The sequence below is a fragment of the Microtus pennsylvanicus genome, chromosome 2 (assembly GCF_037038515.1).
Source record: "Microtus pennsylvanicus isolate mMicPen1 chromosome 2, mMicPen1.hap1, whole genome shotgun sequence".
Lineage (NCBI taxonomy): Eukaryota > Metazoa > Chordata > Mammalia > Rodentia > Cricetidae > Microtus > Microtus pennsylvanicus.
The window spans coordinates 129,427,330-129,453,488 of NC_134580.1; the positions used below are offsets into that span (position 1 = coordinate 129,427,330).

General features: G+C 45.7%; 1 protein-coding gene across 1 annotated transcript; it reads left to right on the forward strand.

Annotated features, from left to right (window-relative positions):
- The first annotated feature begins 231 nt into the window (after positions 1-231).
- LOC142844406 (BPI fold-containing family A member 2-like) lies at positions 232-24,646 on the forward strand. Its single transcript, XM_075962838.1, has 7 exons — positions 232-332; positions 3,562-3,669; positions 4,699-4,851; positions 7,013-7,094; positions 7,781-7,844; positions 13,267-13,404; positions 24,588-24,646. The coding sequence occupies exons 1-7, from the start codon at positions 232-234 to the stop codon at positions 24,644-24,646; spliced, it is 705 nt and encodes a 234-aa protein (XP_075818953.1).
- Positions 24,647-26,159: the final 1,513 nt, after the last annotated feature.

Here is a 26,159-nt window from a genome sequence, read left to right on the forward strand (position 1 = left end):
TTCATGATTTCAATTTTCTCTCTGGACTGAAGAAAATCCCCTTGTGCACTTGGCCCCACTTTCTTTTTCCACTCCTGAAGGTTGGCATCTCTGTTGGTTCCATTTCTTACCTATTGTGAGCAGAAGCACCTCTGTCTTGTAGGAAGGTCAAGTGTGAGGGTGACAGATGTTCACTGTGGGTTCTGGTTTTGTCTTCTTCCTCCTATGACCAGGTAGGTATCAGGACCGAAGATGCTCCAACTTGGGAGCCTCATTGTCTTGTGTGGCCTGCTCTCTGGGACCTCAGCCTTACTTTCAGGTAATATTGCCAGTGCCCTGAATAATTTGGAATTCTGAATTTGTCTTGAAAATGAGTCAATCAATGCGCTATTAGATGACTGATCCCAGGAGGAACAAATTAATCGCTAAACCTGCAGGGGCTGCTGGGAGGGGTGGTGCTAATCCTGTTTGGCCGGCTCACTGAGAAACGTGCGGCCATTCAATTCCTTCCTCACCCACTTTTCCTTTTAGAAATAAATGGTGCTATAACGTCATATCCTAATAGTGTCTCGACACTGTACGCACAGGATAAATCCATCAAAGTGAGATTTCAAAATTTTATGAAGTTTTCATTTTAAATTATGGTCGCTGTTGACAAGTATCCCGCTGTCCACTGTCTCTAGCAGTCCATGAAGGCACCCACAACCCACCCCACTGCTTCACTGAAAGCACCAACGTGGACACCTTTAACTGCTTTGGATTATCAGACACGAGAGCATGTGATTCATTTCACTTTGTGTTTCTCTAATCCCAACGCGACTCTCGTTTTTTACATCTTTACTGCTGGTTTACATAATTTAATGAAAGTGTTCTGTCAAAGCTGTTAACATATGTTTTTGTAGCTCTTCGGCTTTTCTTAGTGGTCTGTGTTGACTGGCTGGAAATGACGGTTATCATCAAGGTGTCCATAAGGTCCCCACTGTCTAGTGAACGGCACCTCTGTTCTCTGACTTAGAAGGACAGGGCTCCCTGACAAACAGTTCTTAGAGGAACAGGAAAGTTCTGCACACGTTGCCTTCAGCCTTTCAAATATAAAGAAAGGAGCCATCCTCTCATCCCCGGGCTGGGGAGCTGTAGCAGAGAGAGAAGGGTGTTAGGGCCAGGTTACTAGGGAGTGTGTGGCTGGACGGAGCTCTCTAAGCAATGCCAGCTGCAATTTTAGAGTCTGCGTCATTATATCAGGTAGAGTCTGTCTGCCACAGAGCCAAGCTGCAGTACTGTGATGACATCAATTTGATTGAAAGTGTTTTTAATAATTAATTTTTATTTATACATATGTATCTATGTATCTGTGTGTCCCCAGAAGCCAGAAGAGGGTGTCAGATCCCCTGGAGTTACAGATAGTTATGAGTCATCCAACAAGTGTGGTGGGAAATGAACTCTAGTCTTGCCCAAGAGCAGCAAGCACTCCTAACTGCTGACCAATCTCTCCAGTCTCACCACTGCATTGAAAATGCAGATTGTATATGCTCATACTTAAATGCTTTTTTAAAAATTATGTCTATATGTATATCACAAACAGCCTTAAAGCAACAAGTGAAATCTTTCACCATTACTTAAAGATATTCAGTACAGAAACAAGTACTAGTTAGTCCTCACAGGCGTATGAGTTCAGCAGCCACAACCAGAGGATGAGCTGAAACCCCACTACACAACCAGAGCAAAGCACACATGCTATCACAATTCTAAACCAAACCATCTTACAAGCACATGAAATGAAAGAGATTACAAAATGGTGGAGAAAACAGCAGGCACAACTGAGTTTCGATCAAAATTCTCAAACATCATGTTAAATCAAGACTCCTTTGTTGCGGTTTCCCTTTTTTTTTTTTTTGTCCCTTTGGTAGCATTGCTGTATTTCATAGGAGAGATATTTTTGACTCCTGCATCCTTAGTTCTGCACACGTGCCACCTGGCACAGGGCAACTGTGCATTTCTCCCCTGGTTCTCCTCTGAGATCTCCTGTTGGGACACTCCGCTCTCCTGCTCCGATGTCAATTACTCTTTTCTAGGACTGACCCCACGCTGTCATTGTGGGGCCCCTATTTCAGGCATTCACTGAAGTTTGGAGCAGTACTTTCCCTCTGTGTTTTTCTTTGTGTGAGATTTTTCCATTTCTTAGTTTATTCTCTTAATTGCTTGACTAGGTTTTTCAAACCCATGTGAGCATCTCAGTAAGAGAGGGACAGATCCTCAGGTCATCCCTGAAAACAGGTATACACAATCAACTTCAACTGATCAGTTGTTTTGCTGGGAAATGCTCAACATATATTAGTACAAAGTCTTCCTGGAAACCGTGTGGACACAATTCCCAACCTTAGGAGTCTCGGCTTCCTCTTTTGCACAATGGAGATGGTGGCAATCCTTTCTCACTGAGCTGTTGCCAAAAGTGAGTGATACAGCACAGAGAAGCTGACTTCCCTGAGACCAGGAGGATGGGAGCTCACTCCCTAGTGGCACTGATGGATAATGTTTTCTTACAGATGTCCTTCAGGACCTAAACCTAGATCTTACGTCTCTTCAAGAAGCCTTGAATTTGCAATCAATCAAGGACAACATTCTAGGAGCTTTGAAAACACTGGACCTTAACAGTTTAAACCTCCTTGGTTTACAGTAAGCTGCTACTACTTTGCTGCCAGAAAAGGGAATAATCCTCTTGGGGAGGCCAGTCCAGTGTGAAAGACAGATGGGTAGGCCTCTTCTTCCCCACAGAGCTGAGGAGTTCTGAGGCAAGGCTCGCTATAGTTTTAGTAAATCTGAGGTAGGGCTACAGGGCCAGTTTGGACAATTCACGTGTCTGCTTTCACAAGTCTGTAATTTCATGGACAAGGTCCCCATCCCCACCTGCATCTTGGTATCTAAAGCCTCTCTCTATGAATAACACTTTCCCTCTTCACATTTAGCCAGAAGTAAAAGTCCAAGTTCCTTCAACGGACAGGAAGCCGGAATCCACACCCCGTTAGTCCCAAGCAGTGTGGAGTTTAGAGTCACACAGTTGTGGATTGAAGTTCTGTCTCTGCTGACTCTTGTTTCCCTGGCTCAATCCATGGCACCTTAGAGTGTAGAGGCTCACACTTGTGACCAGGATGTGGTAGGACAGGAGGGTGATAAGCAGAGTTCCAAGGGCTGCAGGGAGGGATGACCAGAGGGTGGGGAACAGAGTTGCAGGGCTGCAGGGAGGGATGACCAGAGGGTGGGGAACAGAGTTGCAGGGCTGCAGGAAGGAATGACCAGAGGGTGATGGGCTGAGTTGCAAGGCTGCAGGGAGGAATGACCAGAGGGCGATGGGCTGAGTTGCAAGGCTGCAGGGAGGAATGACCAGAGGGCGATGGGCTGAGTTGCAAGGCTGCAGGGAGGAATGACCAGAGGGCGATGGGCTGAGTTGCAAGGCTGCAGGGAGGAATGACCAGAGGGCGATGGGCTGAGTTGCAAGGCTGCAGGGAGGAATGACCAGAGGGTGGGGAACAGAGTTGCAAGGCTGCAGGGAGGAATGACAAGAGATCACGTATGGATTTTGTGCAGGGTGAAGATCAATGAACTGAACATCTTGGACGTGAAACCTTCCCCGTTTCCCGAAGAAAATGCCATTGTCTTGGAGCTGCCTGTCAGAGCGAATGTCTCTGTGCTTCTGTGAGTATGTGTCGCTTGGATTTACGGGGTGGAGTGCTAGGTAGCTGATTTGAGTATGCATTTAATTCCCAGCTACAGTGTAGCCTTTGGCCCAAGTTTCCTAATTTGTAAAAGAGAGGAACATTGGAGGCCTAAAATATCAATCTTTAAAGTATTCTAGTGAAAACAGCCATATTGCTTCTTTCAAAAGAATGTATATATGTTTCTTTCAAAAGAATATACATGTAATGTGCTTTGCTGTGTGTGGTGCACATATATCCTCACGTGTATGAAGCTTCACGTGTGCACACACATGTGTCTTTGGAGACCAAGAGGTCAACCATGAGTTTTTGTCTCAATCACTTGCCACATTCATTTTCAAGTTCATGTCTCTTAAAGAACCTGGAAATCATAGATATGCCATAGACCTAACGGGTAAGAGTAATATAATTTTAATCTTTTTCATTTAAAAGGAGAGGTAAAGGAAAATTGCAGTCAAGATCCTGTGCAACAGAAACTCTAGAGACTAGATGTTTCTTTTAGAGAGAGCACGTGCCCAGCACACGTGACCCTGGCTTAAATCTCCAGTAATGGCGTACTTTGTAAATTAGATCCATCTGTGAAACCATGAGCAGCGGCATCCCCAGGTAGTTATTTAACCTCTCAATGCCCAGAACTGTTGACAAAATAGAGCGTGATTTCACTCCTAGCAGTCTTGAAATAGTAGAATGGATTAAGCCATTTTATTAAACCATGTAGAGTATTTTAAATGAGCGCCAACAGGTAATCTGTGCTACAAAAGAATAACAGTTATTTTTGTTCTTAGACATAGCCAAGGAAAAACCTTACACATGTTAAACAAGTATGGCATAGAGAAACCCTAAAGAAGCATGTAAATTTGGTAGAGAATATGTAACGTGTTGACATCATCCAGATAATGTTGCTATTGCCCATACATTCCCTGCACTGTGTCCACACAGACAGACGAAAACCAGGGAAACCCGAAAAGGCTTCTCTGTCTGTGTCTAGAGTCACTCTTGTTTTCTGCAGGCCTCTTCTTGGCTCCGCATTGGACGTCGCTGTTTCCTTGGACATCATAAATTCACTGGCTGTTCAAACTGATGCCCAATCTGGCCTTCCCACACTGAGTATAGGGCAATGCACAAGTGATACCGACAATATCTCCATTTCCTTGTTGGGCAGGTAAGGCTCATCCATCTCAGTAGAGCCAGGCTCTCGGGGGGCTTTAGGACCTCTGACTTTAATCCTCTTCATATACCTGGGAAGTAGCATCATAAAATATACAATAGGACCAGCCTCAAGTGTCAACTCTGCCACAGCCATCAGCGCCATCACTCTGTATCCATCTTCGCAGCCTCAGTTTGCACATCCGTGGGTCTGAACAGTAGAGATCTGTACTCATCATCTTCTGGGATGGAGATATGAGAAAATACACATGTTTAGCCTAGAGCCTGGAATATGCTAAGTGCTCAAGAACCATGAGATCTACACTGAGTCTATAGACTATGTCTTTCCATTGCTGAGGCAGGAGGATGAACCTTTCCAGCCATACTATGCATGTGCCTATGGTACCTTTCAGCTGGGTCAATGTGCCTCATGCTTCTGAACATGTCAACATTACAGCCACCTCCAGAGGGAGGCATTTGGAAAAATAGTTGCTAGCATGGTCTCTGCTTGTCCTGAAGTAATCTCTACCCTCAGGAAAATCCCTAGAGTGGAATCTTGACATCCTAATCCTGTCATTTTCTATCACTGATTTCTATTGCTCCTAAAAGAATTTACATCTTTAATTTTATATTTGGAAAAGTAGGTTTGGTTTAGGCAGGGATCAGAGAAAGTGATGCTACTCCATCTGGGAGAGGAAACATGGCCTGGAAGTCAAGTGCTGGGGCTGGGAGAACAAGGTCAGGAACAGAGGGATGGCCTCTGTCCTAGTCTTGATAACCATGTCCCTCTACCAAAGATCTGATCTCTAAGACAAGGCCATAGTTTTGGCATGAATACCCAAAGGCCTGGCTCCTGCTGGACACTTCCAGGTCCAGGGGGTCTGAATCCCCATGGCCATGAAGACTCTCATTACATGGTTCGACCCACACCCTCCTTAAAACACACTGGATTTTTTTGTGCTCAGATAGGTTTTTTCCTACCTTAGGACCTCTGCAAGGAAGTGGTGGCTATGTAAAACACCTTTCTCCTTTCTCAATGCACTTTTCATTTCAAAGGATCTTTGACAGATTCCTTCTTTTTCTTCTAAGACTATTCTCTTAACCTTCAGAGAACTTGGACTTGGCCCTGTTGTCATTGTGTGTGAATACATATTTTGAGACAAAGTCTCACTGTACAGCTCTGGTTAGCTTCAATCTCAGAGATCTGCCTCCTTCCAACTCTGAAGGATTAGAATCAAAGGTTGGTGACATCAGAACAGGTGTGACACTGTATATTTAACTGGACTTGTTCTTTGCTTATTTTGTGTTGGGGCAATGGGGTGTTTAGTGTGTGGGCACCCATGCACATGTGTCAGTGGTTAGAGATCATCAAGTAGGCTAAGCCAGCTGAAGAATCTCCCCTTCTGTGTCTTCAGTGCTCTGGATCACATGTGTTAGCTATCACCTGGCTTTCCTTTCTTTTCTTTCTTTCTTTCTTTCTTTCTTTCTTTCTTTCTTTCTTTCTTTCTTATACAACAGCTAGAGATTAAACTCAGGTCCTCATGATTGTAAGGGATATAATTTATAGACTAGTCTATCTTCTCGGCCACATTTTCTCATTATTGTAGTCAAAAATCTACTTAGTGTTAGGTGGGCATTATTCTGTGCCCCGGAGAACAATTTGGTGAAAACAAACAGTCTCTCTGTCTCCCAGAACACATCCAGAGGGAAAATAAGGCAGGGGAGCATTTGGTCCCTTAGTGGGGAGCCCTACACCGCCCACCATGCTTATCAGGGCACAAGAGGAGCAAACCCTCCTTTCAGTGAACACTCGTAATAGGAACCTGAGGAGATAATAGCTGGATGAGAGATGAAGATGAGAGAAGGCAACCTCAGTGAAACTTGTTAATGATGGAGGTTATTGCCCAGTGTCCCAAGGTTCAGTCCAGTGTTCTCTGTAAGTAGAGGCTGAGTGAATAACACTGTGTCAAGGCTGGGAAGAGCATCCAGGCACTGAGGAAGCAGCTATTTAGGCGTGAGATGCTCAGGTGCTCAGTGACAGTTCATCCTGACATGGGCTACTGGGCAACAAGCTAGACTGAGACCACAGAGCAGAGTTGTGTGTCATCTGACCTCCTGAGGACTCTCTAGGCCATATCGAACTCTTGACCAAGCTTTGCAAGTCCCTTCTTTTCCAGACGAAGTGCCTTACTCAACAGATTGTTGGATGAAGTATCTGGTCGCCTTACAGTTGTAGTGAGCAACCTGCTGGAAAACCAAGTAAGTCACCAGGTCTTAGAGCCAGGCCTGCTGGGGGCAGGAGAGGTACCTGTGGGTGTGGCTGTGTATTCAGGACACTGTCTCCTATGAGGTGCTGAGTTCTCTTCGGGAGGTCACTGGGCACCTCCTCTACCCTCAGTAGTTGGGCTACAGAGAGAGGAGGCAGAAATCACAGGTGCTGCCTTGAGCTGGTTACCACATCCATGCTCCACCCGAGTGCTCCACCCGAGTGCTCCACCCGAGTGCGCCACCCGTGTGTGCCACCCGTGTACTTTAAGCTAATGTTTTCCTCTAGTCAACACACTTTTCATTTAAACGACTGTATTTAAGCACCTGTGAATGAGAAGCTGCAGGGAACTGGGCATTGGGGCTCCCCAAAGGCTTAAGCCGTCCGAGGATCTTGAATTTCCAGGCTCAAGAGTTCAAGGTTTAAGGAGTCGGGGGTATAAAGGTTCTGGACGGCGGATCTTCAGATCTTGAACTTCTGACACTCTGAGGTGGGGGGTTCTCAGAAGCCTGGGACAGCTCTGATTCAGGCCATACAATCCCATAGTTCCAGATTGCTAAGGTTAACTGTTCTCAGGTCCTGGAAATGAGCCCCTCTGCTGGGGGAGGGTGGGCAGTGTGTTCCAGCAAAGTCTCATCTGTTTTCCTTCTCTCCCCTTTTCTTTCTCTCTCCCTCTCAGTTATGTCCACTGCTCCAATCGTTACTCAGCAACGTGGATGTAAAACTTCTTCAAGACCTCCTCTGTAAGTCACAGCTTGGGGACTGGAGTGCCTTCCATGGGCTAAGACAACAGCTGTGGGTGTGCCCCTGTCAGGGACCTTGCATCCTGACAAAGTTGGGCCTTTCATTTCTCTTCCCCTCACTGGGGCTTCTTTTGAGGCTTCAGGTCTCCATGATTGACAGGGTTGCTAGGGAAACAGGAATCAGGCACCAAGGGTGTCAGAACCTGGAGGTGATCCTTTTGTGGTTACACAGCCCTTCAATGTCTTGTGTGCGCTACCTCGTTGTGTCCTCAAGAGAGTCATTGCCCACTTTAGATGAAAAGTGACACACTTGACGTCACAGAAGTGACAGAGGAATGAGCAGGAGGGAGGTAACAAGTTGGGTGGGCCTCTGTTCAGTTCCCCATGGTAAATACTGAGGTTTTGATCATGACTTGGTTCTTTCAGCTAATCTACAGTTGCCAGAATCCCTCTGAAGAGGAAGGAGCCGAAGGAGGGACTCCATGGCACTCCGCTGGTATGGGCAGTATCCTATTTACTTTTCTATTGCTGTGACGAAACAACGTGAGCAAGGGAAACTATAAGAGAAAGCATTTGTTTTGGGATTCAGAAGCCCAGGGGGTTAGAACTCATGACCATCAGACTGAGGAGCACGGCAGCAGGCACGGGGCATGGCATGGAGCATCAGCTGAGAGCTCGTGTATTGAGACACAGTCACCAGTTAGAGCGAGCTAACTAGGAGAGGCATGGTCTTTTCAGATCTTAACACCCATCTCTAGTGGCACACCTCCTGCAACAAGGCTGTACCTCCTAAACTTCCCAAACAGTTCATCTCACTGGGGACCAAGTATTCAAACACGTGACTTATGGTGGCAGTTCTCATCAAACCCACAGGCAGACCCTGTCCTGTGCACAGAAGCCTGTCAGGAGCCAGGGCTATACTCGTTTTGTTTCTGTCACAAGAGAAAGTGAGACCCGATCCTGACTCCAAGCTGAACTGTAATTTTGAGTTCGCCCCAAACCTGAACCCACATCATGAACCCAGACACAGCTGGTATCTTTGTTACCAGATGATTTATCTTCCTAGGAGGGTTTTCTGAACTTTGAGTACAGACACTGGCCCATGGCCTGCATCTGGATCCTGGCTTTGTGGGCGTGGTTTCTACCCAATCGTTTCCCATTCAGAGCAAGGGATAAGTAAGGGCCTGGGCCAGGAGAGAGAACAAGACCACAAATCTATACATTTCCCTATCCTCTCCAAGGACTAATCCATGTGGCGCTTCAGGAGTGAGTGGATAGTTAGGCCAGGCTTCCTGGATCTACTCAATGTCGTAACAGTTAATGGTCAGATGCCCTGTGTTTCCATTCCAGGTTAGTCTCCAGTGGCTTCATCTGACCCCCTGTGGCATTTCTCTCTAGAAATTGCTACCACCACCTGCACAAAGTCTGCCTGAGCCCACCTAGACCCTCCCAGACTTCCTTCTTCTCCTAGTACTCTCCACCCTTGCTATTCCCACCTCAGCATTAAAACCCTAATTGCACCCTGGTGTGTGGCTTGCTTCAGTACTTGCATTAGGAGTTGTTGGCAGGGCGTGGTGTGTGTGTGTGTGTGTGTGCGTGTGTGTGTGTGTGTGTGTGTGACATAGGAACTGGGTGGTGGTTCATTCTGACCCTGGAGACTGATGCAGAATGAGGACCACCCTGTCTAGTGAGATCCAGAAGCATAGAAAGACGGGCTCAGGCAGGTGGCTATGGCCTTTCCTGTCTGTTTCTTCCAGAGGGGCCTCTCCACCCCTCTTTATCTCCAGGCTCACTTAACCCTCGCACTGCTCCTCAGTTCCTGAATGTCACATCCAGACTACAGGAATCTTAGTCTCCCTGGGGACACCTGAGATCCTGGGGACACACAGGGTTCTTGATTCCACCATTGACAGGGAGGCTGCAACTAAAGAAGTCTTTATACTTCACAGCATCCTGATAGCAAGAGGAAGAAACTAAGGTTCACAGAGGCATTCGGGTCTGAGCAAGGGCAGAGCTAGGATGGCACTGACCCTCCTCTACCATTTACGGAGTCATGGTTTTGCCTTTAAAATGCCATCCATGAGTTTCAGCACCAGAAGACCCCAGGAATGAGCTCACTCCTAGTCCCCAGGCAAAGTTGAAGGCTCTCACACTTCATTGGTTAATTAGTGTGGAGGTCTGTATCTTTCTGAAGTGTTTTATATTACTTCCCCTGTGTACTATGAAAGAGATGAACACGTTCTCTGGGGGCAAAATTTGTGAATAATCCACCTCTACCAGGAAGCCCCTGTCTTGATAAGCTTACAACTCAGGGACAGCAACTACTACTGGCCTAGTCCTTGGTGTCAGGTTCCTATGGTTTGAATCTGCATTGCCCCGCTCCCCATGGGCTCAAATGTTTGAACACTGAGTCATCTCCTGGCAAACCTGTGTTGGAGAACGTGGGCCCTTTGAGACCAACTCAGCAGGAGAGGGTTGCTGAGCACCCGTCCTCACACTCATTTGCCTCTCCAGTTCCACTTCTTGCTACCTGATTTGTCAGACATGTCAAAAACTGGTATCCCAGCAGACTCTCCCCCTCCCCAGCTGCCATATCCTCCCCACCATGACACACTTATATCTCTGAATCTGAATCCAAAGCAGCCCTTCCTGTACTGAGTTCTTTCTGTTAAGACTTTGACCACAGTGGCTAGAAAACACTTAATGCAGAGAATTAGTACCAGCAAGGGGGTCCACTTGGCTGGGAAGTCTGGCCATGTCTGTAAGAGATGCACAGAAGAGTCTGCACTGTGGACTAGAGAAATGCCACGGAAGCTTTAAGAATGGTTTAATGCACTGTACGGATGGGAGTTGGGAAAATCCAAATGTCCACAGAGAGGCTGACGGGAAGACCTGAGCTTTCAGAGTTTCAGAGGGGATAAGAAGGAAGCTGCGAAGAAACGAGCTAGAAGCCAGTTGTGCTACATCAAGAGAAGAATCTGACTGTGCTTGGTCCGTGTAACTAAAATCTGAATGAGGCCAGATTTTAAAGTAGTGGATTAATTTATTTCTCAGAGAAATTTCAGCACAACCCCACTCCGGCAATGACATGATTGTGAACTGCTACTTTTAGCCAGCTCTGTGGTTACATTTCAGGGCAAAAACTGAAACATGAAAATATGAAAACATGAAGTTTAGTGAAGTAAGGGGGTGGGTTTCTATGAGGACTTTGCGTAAGACTGGGAAGGTGAGACCCTAAGATCCTGGCAATGCCACTACTTAGGAGACCTGCAGACACCTGTTTTAGCTATTTTGCTCATGGATGCAACAAAATATTTGCCTGGAAACCATTTAAGAAAGAGGTTCTTCTGGCTTACAGTTACCGGAGAAATAAACATTCTATTGTTGCAAGGAAAGCATCTTGGGCAGGAGGCCAGCTAGTCACATGGCAGCCACCGCTGGGAATCGGGGTGTGTCCAGAAGACAGTGACAGGTTATAAAACCCAGGGAAAGTCCTAGTGACCAACTTCCTTCAGCAAGGCTCTACCTTCTGAAGATTCTCGTTTTTCAAACAACAACACCAGCCTGGGACCAGGAGTTCAAACAAATGAGCCTTTTCTGGTTACTTCACATTTAAGTTATGGCAGCCTCTAAGTGGAGCCCCTGTGTGCTGTAGGAAGCCTGACCACTGGGGCAGAGATCTCTAGGTAGATATGGATTCCTTTATCTGCAGGATCCTATGAGGGCTCGACAAGCATTGGGGCTACTGTGTTTGCAGATGGAGACTGAGGCCTGGAAAGATGGTGGGGGCAGTCCAGCATCAGACAGAAAGGGCTAAGTGGAGCCTGGTGGGACCTGAAGGCTCTACGGCCACAGGCTAGAGATCTGCAGCTAGGATCTCAGCCTTCTCCACAGCACCAGGAACAGTGTCCCCGATCAAGGTCTCAGAATCTATGCTCAGGCAGGATCTTGACACTCAGTTCTTCTGGAAGTTCTCCTCGCTTCAGTTAGCAGAGATTTGCTAGGGGATCCCAGAAACCCTTCCTTTGCCACCCAAACTTGTGGCTTTGAACCTCATGGGAATACAATACCCGATGAGATCCAACTCTCATGTCTTATGAAACACAGAAATAAGAGTCCCTTGCTAAGTCAGGTTAAGTCTCCCTCAGTCTCTCTAGTTTATGATGCAGGAAACTAATGTGGATGGGTTCAGTGAGACTCTGACGACCCAGGCTATCTAGGACTTAGGGAGAGCAGGGGAGCGCAGGCAGCACCCCCTCTTCTCCAGTGGGCTACCAGCTTATAGAGGTGGACAGGCAGATGACTATAGACCACAATGCAGACTTCCACTGTGCCACTCAGACAGACCAGCTGCTAAGAGATTTGCACCTCTTTGTAACTTGGGAAGAAGCCATTGCTCCTGCCCTGAGGTTGACATCAGCAAGACCAGGGGTACAAACAACACCTCCAGATTACTTTGTAGGAAACACTAAGAGAAAGGAGTGTGGCCCTGGAAAAGTGTGACGGATAATCTTGCTTGTTATCTTGATGGTGTCTGGAATGAGCTAAAGTCCAGATATGGAGGGCGTACCTGTGAGAGACAGTCTGCTTCATCTGAAGGCCATGAAGTCGCTTCTATTCTGGACCTTTGAGGTAAGAGGACACACCTGTGATCTGAAACTTGAGGTGGGAAGACAACACACCTTTGAACTAGGTCTCCAAGCAGGAAGACACACCTTTAATTTGGGCCACACCTTCTGCTTAAAGCCTATATAAGGGCATGGAAGAAGGACCATGTGTTTGTTTGGAGGAACTCTGATTTTGGTACTTTCAGTTTAGAAAGCAAGGGACTAGTTTAAGTACTGATTAGTGGGCCATACTAGTAGGAACATGGAAGACAGTAGCCAAAGAGTTATTTGAACTGTAGGGGGATCACTTAAGAGGTTTTAGAGGAGAAGAATTTTAGTATGTTTGCTACAGATTGTTCTTGTGATATTTTGGTGAAGAAAGTGGCTGCCTCATGTCCTAAGAGTCTGCCTGAGGCTAAAGTGAAGAATTTTGGATTAATTCTGTTGACAAAGGATATCTCAAAAACAGTATAAACTCTGTTGTGTGGTTTTTAGTGCTAACTCTAAAGATGTATAATGAAAAGGAGCAAGCTGAGCATAGTAAATTACAAACGAAAATTTTAAGGAGAAAAAGAGCACCAGGAAGTGGCATAGAGCTAAATCGTGTGTTCAAGGAGATAAATGGATTAAGAAATGGAATAAAGGTGACTCCAGAAAGAAACCGGCCCATCCTCCTCAGCGCCCGTCACTGCCAGGAACTCTCAGTGTGTCTTGCTGCTCTGCTGCTGTCTTTGACTGGTGCACTTCCCAAACCGCTCTAGCCAACACTGCAACAGCCCCAATTCCGCAGCCTCCCTCTGCCCTCCATTCTCCAGGGTCAGACCTCTGGGCGCCTGCCCTTAGGCTCCGCCCCTCGCGATGCCTCACACAAAGCCCTCCCTGTGGGAAACCCAGCCGCTTTCCGCCCTCTGGTGGCTACTATGCAAACCGCACCCTAGAGGCGAAGGTAGGAGGTAGGTGGATGTAAGGAGGGGCTGGTTTTCCCGCAGGCCTGAGGGATGTAGGACTCTTGAAGAAGTCAGATCCTGCAATTATTCATGGTCTCATCCTTTAATTTCTTTAACTTATTTACTTGTTCATTCATTTCCTTCCTGAAGCATTACCTGGTGCTGTCTATGGCTTGATGTTCTTCCAAGTACCTTGTCTTCTTGTTGCTTTTATTCTTTGAACCTAACAGTCCCATGCTCACAACCTCTCCTTGGTTTCCTCTCTTACCTTAGTAAAAGTCTCCTGGCTTGCCACTTGTGTACGAAAAAAAAAAAAAAAAAAACAGTCCTTCCAATCAATTCCCCGCCCCCCCCCCCCCCCAGACAGGGTTTCTCTGTAGCTTTGGAGCCTTTCCTGGAAGTACCCCTTGTATACTAGGCTGGCCTTGAACATACAGAGCTCCACCTGCCTCTGCCTCTGCCTCTGCCTCCCGAGTGCTGGGATTAAAGGTGTGCACCACCATAGCTTCTTCTGCTTCAGGCCCCTTACCCTTGATGGTCCTGAAATTGACTAAGTAGACATTGGTGCTTCCTCACTTCTCTTTACCTCTGTTCCAAGGGTTTTGTCGCAAACATATTCTGCCTTTTAGGTCCTTAAATTCTATGCTTTACCCTGCCTAGGATGTTTTTCCTTTCTGCTTTACTTTGTTAACTCTTGCCCATTTTCAGGTTTTACTTGCTAAGGGGCCTTGAGGAATTCCTCAGCTCAAATTCTGCTCCCTTTTGAGATAGGGTTCTCTAACTCACTGAGATCCACCTGTTTCTGCCTCCCAAATGCTGGGATCAAAGGTGTGTACCACCACCACCTGGCCTGACCCCACCTTTTTTGTTTGCTTTTCTGTTTTTGAGACAGGGTCTCTCTTTGTAGTCCTGACTGTCCCCTAGAATTCAGTGTGTAGCACAAGCTGGCCTTGAATTCAGAGATCTACCTGCCTCTGCCTCCCAAGTTGCTGTGATTAAAAGTGTACTCCAAGCCGGGCAGTGGTGGCACAGTCCTTCAATCCCAGATACACAGGGGAAGCCTGTCTCAAAGGACCAAAATAAATAAATAGATAGTAGTCAGACAGACAGACAGACAGACAGGTAGGCAGAGGAAGTGCACCACCACACCTAGTCTCTGGAGCCCTTTATTAAAGGACCAAAACAGACAGACAGACAGACAGACAGACAAATAAACAAGCAAAGGTGTGCACCACTCCACCTAGTCTCCCAACTCACATTCTGAATTCTAAATTTAAAGTGTGTTCCACCACGCCTGGCTTCCACCCCTCTTACTAAAATTGTTAATAAACAAAGTCCAGTTTCTATTAGCACTGTATTAGCACTGTAGGTATCTTTCTTGGATATTGGGAGGTATACCTCACCCTGCCATTCAGTCCACTCCATTCCCTGTTTCTCCCCTATCCCCTGCTCATTCTAAGCTCCTTCCCTCTCTAGCTCCACCTCCAGCCCTTCCCTCACCCAGTCCCACCCAGCCTTCCTTTAACACTCCATCTGCTGTTGCTTCTTGCCTGGTGGTTCCATTGTGGTATAGACTGGAGTTTCCTGTGCTGACGAGTCTACAGACTGAGGATGGAGATGGAAGATTGACAGCCAACATGATCGCGGGCCATTTCTATTTTCCTTAATATCTGCTCACCACCTACTTCTGCATATGACCTAAGATCCTAGTTGATGTGTTTGTTGTTGTTGTTTTGTTCTTGTTTGTTTGTTTGGTTTGGTTCTTTTGAGAGCCATGGAGCCTTCCTTGTTTCTTGGTAGTCTTGATTTGGGGAGGTAGGGTACTTTATGGACAATGGTCCCCAAAGCCACCCCATGCCAGTGGCTTCCCAGTTCATTGTTTCACTCTCAAGATGAACAAGAAAACACAGATAACTAGAAGAGAGAACTCCCAAAATGGGGCGGGGTCTCAGGGAAGGAATCCTGCAGGGCTGCCTGCCAGGTGATATTTTGTGGATCTAGGGTGGGAACTGAATGGAGACTGAGATCATCTTTATTGTGATTGGCCAGTTTTGGATGCCTGGAAGGAGCAGAATAAACTCCATTTTGAGAAAGAACTCTATTTTAGACAGGACCTAACTAAGGGGGCCAATGCAGCTCAGCAAAGTCATAAACATTCCCAAGAAACTGTGCCAGCCCTGGTCAAAGTGACCCCACCAGGGTGCCCAAACAACATCTGTTTACATCAGCTTGCTTCAAACGTTCTTGTAGGTACCTGATTAACTGCTGTTTTGAAATTCCTCTATGCCCCAACCAAGGAGCTCAAAAGTTGTGTACTTTTACCCAATTCCAAAACGCCAAGACTTGTGCCACCCCCTCCACCATCCCCACTTTGCGGGTTTTCCCCTTTAAACCCCTCTTTCCCTGAAGCCCCAGGGCTGTTGTCCCCCACCCACTGCAGGGGCCTGTAGGATTGCTGTTCAAGCTAGCTTGTTTTCATCGGATGCTGGCTTCATGGAGGTCTTATTTGGGGGTTCTGTGACATAGGCATAACAGCCTCACAGGGTGAGCTGATGCAGGGTGACAGACATATGTGGTTTCAGCAGCTCATGACACATTACGATCTCTGCCTTGCTGCCTAAGGGAAGCTAACTCTCATCTCTTTATGAAGATTGAGATGTCAAAAGTGTGGGCTGTATTAACTTAGCAGACCACTAGCCTGCATGAACTTTAAAACTGTTCACAGATAGCACCTGAACTCTATAGGCAGATGCCTCTCTGCTTTGCTGTAACCCACTTTTCTGAATCCCCATTAATATATTTGCTAAATGCATTTATTTCTGACTTTCTTCTGTCAAATGACCACAGAAGTTCACATGAACCTCTTCCATAGGGGAACATGTCATTATGGGCAATCTGAAACATTGTTCCTGGGACATGGTCGCTCATATTTAGCTCAGAATATATTGTCTCCGGTGCCATTTGGAATAAGATCTGTGCTTTTAAATTTAAAAAAAAAAAATTGAGGCCAGTTGTGGTGGTACATGCCAGGTGATTTGCTGAAGGAGACACAGCCAGCACGGGTCATCTGGCAGGTCTGGTCTTTTCTAGACAGATACCATATATGAAAATTAAATCAAGACCAGATGAACAATTTAAATAGACCTATAAACTGCAAGGAAATAGAAGCTGTTGTCAAAAACTTCCCAACCAAAACAAGCCCACGGCGGGTAGTTTTAGTGCAGAATTCTACCAGAACTCCCAAGAAGTGCTAATACCTATACTCCTCAAAGTGTTCCACATAATAGAAACAGAAGGAACATTCCCAAACTCTTTTTATGAGGCTAGAGTTACCTGATACCAAAACCACACAAAGACCCAACCAAGAAATAGAATTATACACCAGTCTTACTCATAAACATGAATGCAAAAATACTCAATAAAATACTAGCAAACTGAATCCAAGAACACAGCAACAACAAAAAACATCCACCATGATCAAGTCAGCTTCATCCCAGAGATGCAGGGGTGGTTCAACATATGAAAATGTATCAATGTAATCTATCATACAAATAAACTGAAAGAAAAAAAACCATATGATCATTTCATTAGATGCTGAAAAAGCGTTCTACAAAATCCAACACCCCTTCATGATAAAGGTCTTAGAGGGAGCAGAGATACAAGAAACATATCTAAACATAATAAAGCAATATGCAGGACTACTGAGAACTCAAGAACAATGGCAGTGGGCTTTTGATCCTACTGCATGTACTTGCTTTGTGGGAGCCTAGGCAGTTTGGATGCTCACCTTACTACACCTGGATGGAGGTGGGTGGTCCTTGGACTTCCCACAGGGCAGGGAACCCTGATTGCTCTATGGGCTGACAAGGGAGGGGAACTTGATTGGGGGAGGGGGAGGGAAATGGGAGGAGGTGGCGGGGAAGAGACAGAAATCTTTAATAAATAAATAAACGGAAAAAAAACAAACAAAAATAGAGCAATATGCAGCAAGCCGACAGCCAACATCAAATTAAATGGAGAGAAACTCAAAGCTATTCCACTAAAATCAGGAACAAGACAAGACTCTGCTCTCTCCATATCTCTTCAACATAGTTCTTAAAGTTATGGCTATAGCAATAAGACAACAAAAGGAGTTGAAGGGGATTCAAATTGGAAAGGAAGTCAAACTTTTGTTATTTGCAGACGATATGATAGTATATATAAGTGACCCCAAAAACTCTACCAGAGAACTCCTAGAGCTGACAAATACCTTCAGTAATGTGGCAGGATACAAGATCAACTCAAAAAAAATCAGTAGCTCTCCTATGTACAAATGATAAAGAAGCTGAGAGGAAAATCAGAGAAAAATCACCTTTCACAACAGGCACAAATAACATAAAATACCTTGGGGTAACACTAACCAAAGAGATGAATGACCTATTCGACAAGAACTTTTAATCCTTAAAGAAAGAAATTGAAGAAGATACCAGAAAATGGAAAGATCTCCCATGTTCTTGGATAGGGAGATCAACATAGTAAAAATGGCAATCCTACCAAAAGCAATCTATAGATTCAAAGCAATCCCCATTAAAATCCCAACACAATTCTTCAAATCAGGTATACATAATAGATTAGGTGATAGCCCTCAAACCCTCAGAGAGATCTGCTGAATACAGCATTTAAGGTGTTTAATGAAAAAGGTTTCCCATGATAGACAGAAATACCAGCTTCTCATCGCAGCAGCAGAGGCTGTCTCCAAAGAAATGTTCAGCAATGGACTCCGCCTGGAGCTGCTTCAAGCGTGGTAATGCTGACCACTGGGCAAAGAAGTGCTCCATGTCTCACACAACATCAGGGCCCTGCCCAAACTTTGAACACTGTTGATTTGACCACTCAACTTTCCCTTGCCAAGGTAGCTCAAGAACTTCCCCAAGTTCTCACCCCACAGGAAAATCCTTCAGACCTTCTGGGTCTGGCATTCAAGGAATGATGGTGCCCTGTGTGGCCGTGACAGGCTTCATGCTATCCTGCATGATAGCCAAAGGCTAATGGCCTCTTCCCCCAACAAAGCCACTAAAACGCCATGGGTGGCGTCTATGTGGTGGGTAGGTCTCTGATTATTTCAGTTGATACAGAGGCTTTTTGGTTTATACTTCCTGCCTAAATTTAGCTTTCTCAGATCTCAGTGACTGCTTGATGGAGAAGCTAAGTTTTATAAGACTCAGAAACAGCAGGACAGCCATGGCCAGCTCCACTCCTCAAGGTAGAAGCTGCCTACTCTGTCTATTTCATATGTAAAAATCAGACCTTGTTTTCCTTAAGCCTTCCACTGAGAAAGGCAAACTTAGACATGTCTACCTTCCTGACAGGTTTCAGGCTGAGAAAGAAAACTTCACAAAACAGGTTTAAATGTAAAAACGAACTCATGCTACCATGCTGTTGTAACATTTTACTTGAAAGCACCAGGGTCTGAACAAGATACACCAAGGCCAAGTTCTCAACACAAAGATATCTTAGTATTCAGCAGAATCCTAAACAAGTAGTCTCTAACACTAGTGAAGGAATGGACGTGAAGTTTAAGTGAGAGCAAGGAAGAAGAGAGAGAGCTTCTGTGCCCTATATGAAGGTTTCAAGAAGAATACGTGGTTGAGATTAGAGGTGTGTTATCCCACCTCAGTGATCTGGATCAGAAGTGGATCGTCCCACTTGAAAGGATCCAATCAAACAAACAAAAAAAAATCACTAACAGGTGTGCCCTACCAAATTTGGCTCTAGCTAATTCCAGATGTAGTCAATTTGACAACCAAGAAGAGCTATCACACACTCCATATTCTGTATATGAAGGTCAGATGAAGGGAGATTGAAAAAATTTATCATGTACAGAAAGAAGATGGCAGAGCCAAAAAAAAAATCGACATCTGTCTACCACAGATGCAGACTGTAACCGTGCACTGCCAGGTCACTAAATGTCATTGGGGATTGGTGAGCAGGTCCGCCCTAAGGAACTGACTGCTCTAAACTCCCAGCAGAGCAGAAAAAGTAAAGAAAAGCTGTCAATGAAGTGGCTGAAGATAGCCAGTGGCCAATTAGTAACTCCTGCCCCAGGGCTCTAGCTCTAAGTCTTTTGGCTCAATATTCATCACTGCTGTCCTCCCATTGGTCCTTGAAAACCTTGCTTAATCCATTCAAACTATTCTCAACTTTCTCCATCATAGAAGTCCCTTTCGCATGCTAGACACAACCCTGCAGAGGAGCAAGAGCTGAGCCACCAAACAAAAGGGTCAAAGTGAAGGAGCAGTTCATGTGTTGGTGTGATTATAAACTTGAGGGTGGGAACACAGAGAGCGCTGACCTCTTTAGCATCCCTATGTGTGTCCTTCCTTCCTTCACTCCTCTGTGATTTTGTAGTTAAGCATCTGCAAGGGGCCAGCCACTGTTGGACATTCTAAGACCACCACAAGGAAGAGCACCTACAAGGCTCTCTGTGTCCCAGGGATTTTGTTCTATTCTATCTAACTAATCATGAATGGAAAAATTCAAAGCCTACGGCATTGTAGAGAGGGTTTGATATTTTAGGAAGACAGAGCAGGAGGCTATGAGAGTAAGAGGATTGGAACTGAGAAGCTGACAGAGACAGAAGCAGTTCGAGGATGAGAACTTCCAGGTGAGCCGTAAAGGGTAACACAGAAGGAGCTGTGCTGGGGCACAGGTGGAGGGTGAGAGGCAGGAATGAATGGGTTTTCTTGTTTAAGCAAAGAAAGAAGACGCAGTGGCTGGCATATAGAGGGACTTCACAGTGAGAGGACATTTTACAAGCATGATGTTTGAGGAGGCTCTCTAAGAGGCGCTGGCTCTGTTCATCTCATGGGTCATGTACTCATTTGTGACTTCTCTGTGCCACTTAGACTCTTCTCAGATGCTGCAACTCGAAACTCCTCAGAATGATGCACCAGAGCTTGGGACATGACTTAGCCGAAAAATTTCTAGCCATGCAAGCATGAAGACCTGAGTCTGAGTCCCAGAACTTCCATCAAAAAGTCAGGATGGTGCTATACGCTTGTGGATCCAGTGCCGGGGAGTGAAGTTAAGAGGATCTCTGGGGCTAACTGACCAGCCAATCATGAACACTCAGTGAGTCATTGGTCAAATGAGAATCTATCTCAAAATTAAGGTGGATGGGACCCAAGTACCAACTCCCAACATTGATATCCAGTCTCCATGTGCACACCTATCCACACATTAACACACACACACATAACACACCTGCACACACATGAACACATGCACACCATCCATTGTCTTCTGTGGCTTCCTTTTCTTCATAAACCCCATTCCTGTGTGACTTACTGCAGTCTCAATGCTCATTTCTGCCTCACCCACTAGAATGTAGGCATGTTCAGGCAGAAGATGCTATCTGCTGATTTACATCAAGTGCCAGGATGACTTTCAGAGTCATAACCTGGCAAGGGGAAAACAATTGAAACATTTGTTGTAGTAAGTGCTAGTGTGCCAAGCGCTATGGAAGCAGATGAGCGAGCCCCGCAGCCATCACAGGGTCTTCAGGAAGCTTTACTGAGATTGTAGCTTACTGGTAAGGATCCAGTGTCTCCCTCCTTCAGCAGCTACATGACATCTCTCTAACTCTGCCTACACTCGCTCTATATCTCTTCCAGTGTGGCTACACTATGCCCTGCTATAGGCCGAAGGAGATTCTTTATAAACCAATGGCAATAAAACATAAGCATAGTGGAGGCTGCTCATTCGTTTCTGGCTGCCCAGACCTGAATAACACACAGGAACTCTATTAATTACAACACTGCTTGGCCAACAGCTTAGGCTTCTTGTTAACTAACTCTTACATCTTAAATTAACCCATATCTATTATTATTCTGTGTATCACCACAAGGCTGTGGCTTACCAGGTAAAATTCCAGCATCTGTCTCCCTTGGCAGCTACATGGCATCTCCCTGACTCCTCCTATTCTCTCTACATCTCTGTTTGGATTTTCTGCATGGCTTTACTATATTAAGCCATTGGCCAACAGCAGTTTCTTTATTAACCAATGGCAACAAAATATATTCACAGCATACAAAGGGGAATCCCACATCAAATAAGAAAAAGGGTTAGGAGATGGTTCAGTAAAGTGCCTGCCTTGCAAGAGCAAGGAACTGAGTTTGAGCCCCAGGACCCACATAAAAATGCTGGTTGTGCTGGTTCATGTAATTCTAGTGCTGGGGAGGCAGAGGCAGGAGACTCTGTCATTTGATGGACAACCAGTCTAGCCTAATCGGTGAGTTCCAAGTCAATAAGAGGTCCTGTCTCAAAAGAGGCAATAGCATTCCTGAGGGTGACCCCCTGATGTCGTTCTCTGGCCTCTAGTCACATGAACATATACATGCATACACACACACACCCAACACACAGGTACCTCCCTCCATACGGAAACATGCATGTGTTTTAAAATACAGGAAAGCAAGAAGTTAAGACATCTGAATTTGCAGATGGCATGATTCTATAATTAAAAGACCCTGACAACGCCACTTGGGAACTCTCAGACCTGACAGAGACTGTCAGCAAAACAGCAGAATACAGAGTCAACATAATAAAAGCCAGCAGCTGTTATATATATGCCAATATAGAACTTCTGTATATGCCAATAAGGAACTTGCCAGGAAAGAAACCAGAGAAAATAACCCCATTTGCACTAGCTTCAAATAAAATTTTCAGAAATAAACCCAGGCGTAGAAGTAAAAGACTTCTGCACTGAAAATATAACACACTGAAGAAGACGCTGGAAAGGCATTTCATGCTCATGGATGGGCAGATAACATTATGGAATGTGTAACAGAAGTTTACAGATTCAATGCAATTCTCAACAGTTAGATGAAATTCTTGAGAAAAAAAAAGAATCCTAAAATCCTTATCGAAGCACAAAAGACCCTGAACAGTCGAACAATCCTAAGCAGAAGGAGAAACGCTGAAGCTATCTCGGTACTTGATATCAAATTATACAACAGATCCATAGTAATCAAAACAGCAGCTAGCAAAAAAACCAAAAAACAAAAAACAGACAAATAAGCCAAGGGAATAAATGTAACAAATAAACCCACAGTTAGAGCCACCTAATCTCTGACAAAAGGTGTCAAAAATTATGCATTGGAAAAACAACAGACAAACAAAACAAAAAAGAGGAAAAAAATTATTTTTACCCACTAGTGCTGAAAACACTGGATAACCATGTATAGAATAATGAAACTAGATCCCCTTCTGTCACCCAGCACAAAAATCTATTCAAAGTAGATCAAATGCCTTAAAATCAGGATCTGAAACTTTGAAATCACTAATGGAAAGCATAGGCAAACACTTCAGGACTAGACAAGGACATTATGCAGAAATTAAAATTGGGGTTACACAGAGTTAAAAAGTGTCTGCAAAGCAAAGGACACCATCTCCATTCTCACAGCCCAGATCCAAACCACCCTGCCCTTCCCCATCTCCTCTCTCACAGCCCAGACTGCCCTGCCCTTCCCACCACGCTTCTCCACATGGGACAGTTGGTATTTACGTCATTCATTGTTGCTTTCATCTTATTCTGATACCTTCGCTGGCAACTCAGAATTAGAGTGTCCCTTCTCCGAACCAGGCTTTGTGCGTGTCATGTGGTTGGCATAGGTGGCAGAGAGGGGAGAGGTGTAATAAAATGGTTGCTTGTTCATTCCCCGCTTATTTGTTCCCAGCCGCCCAGACTCCCAAAATAACCACACAGAAACTGTATAGCTCTAACTTCTTAACCGCTAGCTCTTACATATTAATTTAACCCATTTCTATTAATCCGTGTATTGACACGAGGCTGTGGCTTACCGGGTAAAGTTCCAGTGTCTGTCTCCAGTAGGGCTACATATGCTTCTCTCTGACTCCGCCTCCTTTCTCCCAGCATTCAGTTTAGTTTTCTCTGCCTAGCTCTGTTCTGCTCTGCTCTAGGGCCAAAGCAATTTCTTTATTCATTAATGGTAATCATAGCACACAGAAGGGACTACCACATCAGGGAGGGGTACTCTGGCACTCACACAGAAGCCAGAGACATAGCTCCAGATTCAGGGAGAGACTCTATCTCAAAAAACAAGGTAGAAAGGAGTTGAAGATACTATGCATCAATCTCTGACCTTCCCAGGCACAAGGTGGATACACAAAGAAGTGTATGTATACCTACATACACACACACACACACACACACACACACACACACACACACACACACCATGCACACAGGGGCGGGGGCAGAATGAATCAATTTTATCCTAGTCAAACTGCTTGAAAAACAACCTCCCTAGACACAAGTTTTAGCATTAGGTCAAAGAACAGCCTTAGGGGGTCCAGAATAATTCTGGTACCAGGAGTCACATTTTAAACTAAGTGTTCAAAGATAAACTGAAGTAGTCATCATATTTTCAAAGTGCTACCCCTTCTTAAGAAAATAAGGATAAAAAGCTGGTGCTGACGAAAGCTGCTTAGGAGCTGGAGAAGTGTGCCTGCATCAGGTCTACTGCTGTCCAGGTGTGATGCCTCTGAAGGAGCTGGCATCTTGGGCGGGTCTGGAGAAGGGAGAGCCCACTTGGGTAGCAGTCTGGCCAGGGCCTGGCTGGAAGCTTGAGCTGGTTTCTCTGCCTCCCAGGTCCCTCGCTCAGGTACCATGGAATGGTAGAGAGAGCTGGCTAGGCTCAAGGAAGGAGCCCTACCACAACAGCAGCGCCCTCTAGGGAGTTACTTATGAAAAGCATCCCTTATCCCACATCATCTTCTCTTAGAGCAACCAGAACGCAATGTTGCACTGGTCAGCCAACTTGTGGTCTTCCTATGGGTCTCAAATTCATGTCCCCAGAGAAATCTTTCCCCAACACCCTCACTGGATAAGTCTCTCTCCCTGTGCTACCCTCCTCCCCAAACAGGACACACCTCCAATCCCACCCAGCTGCAGTGGCATTTGAAGACTGTCAGTCTGTCTCCATGTGAGCATGCCCCGTGAGGACAAAGACCCTGCCTGGCCTCTCACCAGAATACTGAAAACAGCACCCAATGACTTTACCACCTCCACCCAGGAAGTTACATTCTCATTAATGGCAGTCTTTATCTGCCACTTATTCCTCATGTCTCAGGCGCTATCTTGGGACACCCATGCTTTCTGACATTTGTTATGCTGTTCTGGTCTACAGATGAGGAAGCTGAGTCTCAGGAAGATACGGACAAGGATGCAGCAGATGAAAGTCTATGAGCACACTCCCTTCCGTGCTCACCCAACTCTGACATCTGTACTGTGGTCTTCTGTCCCCTCAGCCAAGAGGCAGAGGCAGGAGCTGAATCTTGTCTTTGTGACTGAAACGCATGCTCTCAGCTACATGTCATTCTGCAGCCAGCTGGTTCCCGAAGCAGCAGCCACCCTGAACACGGCCCTCTCATCCCTCCTACTATGGTCTTGTCAAATGCCAAGGCCTGTGAGACTACACTCTCCACGTTATCATGTCATGAGACTCTATGACCCTGAGAACTACAGTTATAAGAACAGAAGACAGACAGCATCCCAGCCACCACCTCTCCCCCAGGCACCTAAGAGTCAGAGCACCAAGTTTGTCCCTCAGGAATGCCCACTCTGCTTCACTTTTCTTGACAAAAATAATGAAATTCTAACTACTTACATAAGACCAGGAAAGGCACCAAAGTGCACTAGGAAGTAACTGATATTCTTCAAACATTCTCAAGGGGGGCATTAACTCTGAGAAAGGATCTCAAACAGTGCAATGGCAACACCCTGAGCTAAAGTTCTCAATATGATCTCTTGCAAAACCAGAGTGCACGGCCCAGGGTGGGCCAGTGCTTCTGTGAGATCTGTTTTCCATCACTTGACCTGGCCTGTCCCCCCTGGTGTCAGAGAGAGCACACAGACAGTAGCAATTCCTTTGAGGAAGGCTAGGGAGATGACTTAGTTAGCAAAGTGCAGACAGACAAACATGAGGGCCTGGATTCGGATCCCCAGTACCCATGTAAAAAATAGGAGCTTCAGCTGGGATTATGGGGAAATGGGTAGATCCCTGGAGAGCATTGATTAGCCAGTCTAGCAGAATCGATGAGCGCCATGTTCAACGAGAAACTCTGACTCAAAAATTAAGGTGGAAAGTGATTGAGGAAGACACCCGAAATCAACTCTGGCCTCCACACACATACACATGTGTACCTCCACACACAGAGAGACAAATACAGATGCTAAACACGCCACACAAGGCAGATAGGATAGGCAGTCCGAGAGGGTGCAAGGACCCTGCTAGGCTTTGAGTGGGGGATACATAACGTTTCTTGTTGTGTGTAATAGCAGAACTTCAAGCAGAGGTGTGGCATGGTCTGATTGACAAAATAACAGTTGCCGTGGTCATGGCGTCTCTTCACCACAGTAGAACAGTGATGAACACAAAGGGGTTTGTTGTGAAGATGAGCAGCTGACCTTGCTTCCTGGGTGCCATCTGGTGAGCACGTTTCCTCTGCCATATGTTCCCCCATAATAGAGTACCCCACCGCAGGCCAAGCAATCAGTGACTGAGACCTCAGACGCCAGAAGCAACCATTAACCCCTCTCCTTTTGTTTGCCTTAGGTATCTTGCCACTGTGGCTTAAACTGAGGACCAGGGACACCTTCCCTTCTCTGTTCAGCTAGTCACTCAAAATTTCATTGGCACTTAGTCTCATTAGTCCTTTCTTCCAGGAAAGTATACATCTTGGTCCAGATTAATGTTCAT

Bases quoted from the DNA above. Each gene is read 5' to 3' on its own strand.
- LOC142844406 (XM_075962838.1), top strand. From the start codon at position 232: ATGCTCCAACTTGGGAGCCTCATTGTCTTGTGTGGCCTGCTCTCTGGG. The intron at 333-3,561 runs CTGAATTTGTCT...GATTTTGTGCAG, and splicing joins GCCCTGAATAATTTGGAATT to GGTGAAGATCAATGAACTGA. The intron at 7,845-13,266 runs GTAAGTCACAGC...TCCATTCTCCAG, and splicing joins ACTTCTTCAAGACCTCCTCT to GGTCAGACCTCTGGGCGCCT.